This window comes from Notothenia coriiceps, unplaced genomic scaffold, assembly GCF_000735185.1.
Source record: "Notothenia coriiceps isolate Sejong01 unplaced genomic scaffold, NC01 NC01_scaffold00037559, whole genome shotgun sequence".
NCBI classification, from domain to species: Eukaryota; Metazoa; Chordata; class Actinopteri; order Perciformes; family Nototheniidae; genus Notothenia; species Notothenia coriiceps.
The window spans coordinates 1-1,331 of NW_011370260.1; the positions used below are offsets into that span (position 1 = coordinate 1).

General features: G+C 42.1%; 1 protein-coding gene across 1 annotated transcript; it reads left to right on the forward strand.

Annotated features, from left to right (window-relative positions):
- Positions 1 to 303: 303 nt before the first annotated feature.
- Positions 304 to 1,120, forward strand: LOC104967702 (intraflagellar transport protein 172 homolog; the record flags this gene model as incomplete). The annotated part of the gene is made up of 3 exons (XM_010797216.1): positions 304 to 447; positions 635 to 751; positions 955 to 1,120. Coding segments are annotated over exons 1-3 (352 nt in total), but the record flags the coding sequence as incomplete, so codon positions are not given.
- Between the last annotated feature and the right edge of the window lie 211 nt (positions 1,121 to 1,331).

Here is a 1,331-nt window from a genome sequence, read left to right on the forward strand (position 1 = left end):
TGCCAAAAGGGAGCCTTATTGTAAAGTGTAAAACACATTCCCATTTATTAATGAGTTACTACCATTTCTAATAAGGCTTAGCAACCGGTCACAGTTGCCCTGTTTCTCATGTCTTATAAAAACTTTTTAAGGATTTGTAAAGTGTTCACAACCTAATTAATAAATGAATTACAAACTATTCGTAAACCCTTTATAAGGTAGTCTTATTGTAAAGTGGTACCCTTGTTTCTTGTTGTTTGTGTAACTAGAAGGTAGCCTTGTAATGCTGTGTGTGTGTGTGTGTGTGTGTGTGTGTGTGTGTGTGTGTGTGTGTGTGTGTGTGTGTGTGTGTGTGTGTGTGTGTGTGTGTGTGTTTTCTAGCTGGTGGGAGTGGATGTGATGGCAGCGCTGGACATGTATGCAGAGAGAGGCCAGTGGGAGAAATGTCTGGAAACAGCATCCAAACAGGTACTGAGAACTCACCTGGTTATTTGAGTTAAGATGTTGATAACAGACAAAGAATATAGTTAAATTACAAAGTATTGTTTATTGTGATCTAACCCTATATTATTAGCTAAGTAAAACTGCATATATCTCAAGTTTTCTAATTAAATATCCTGTAGTGAGTGCTCCTCTTCATCCTCCCTGTTGTCAGAACTTTAAGATCCTGCAGAAGTACGTGGCTCTGTACGCGACCCACCTCATCAAAGAGGAAGATGCTCCGAAGGCTCTGCAGCTCTACGTCCAGCACGGAGCTCCTCCCAACCCTCAGGTAACTCATATCAACAAGTTCCCAGCTTCAATTTAGATGTGGATATAGAGGACTACTTTTGTTGGTGTTGGTTACACTTCAACGTGCTTGAAAGGTACTCTATGAAATGTGTTGAAAGCCAGATTCGAGCGACAAAAACTTCTGCCATGTTTAGTTTTCTGTTTATGTATTTAATGAAACAAGCGTCTATCTTTTACTTCCAGAACTTCAACATCTACAAGCGGCTGTTCCTGGATCTGATCAACCTCCCCGAAACTGACGGACCCGAGTCTTACCGGATGTGGGCCGACCTCCGCAACTTCCTGCTGCAGCTGGTAAATCACAGGAGGGTCCATTTTACAGCTGACAAAAACACCATGTCTCTTCTACGTCAACATGTGTCCCCTCTTCTCCATGTCTCTTCTACATCAACATGTGTCCCCTCTTCTCCATGTCTCTTCTACATCAACATGTGTCCCCTCTTCTTCATGTCTCTTCTACATCAACATGTGTCCCCTCTTCTCCATGTCTCTTCTACATCAACATGTGTCCCCTCTTCTTCATGTCTCTTCTACATCAACATGTGTCCCCTCTTCTTCAT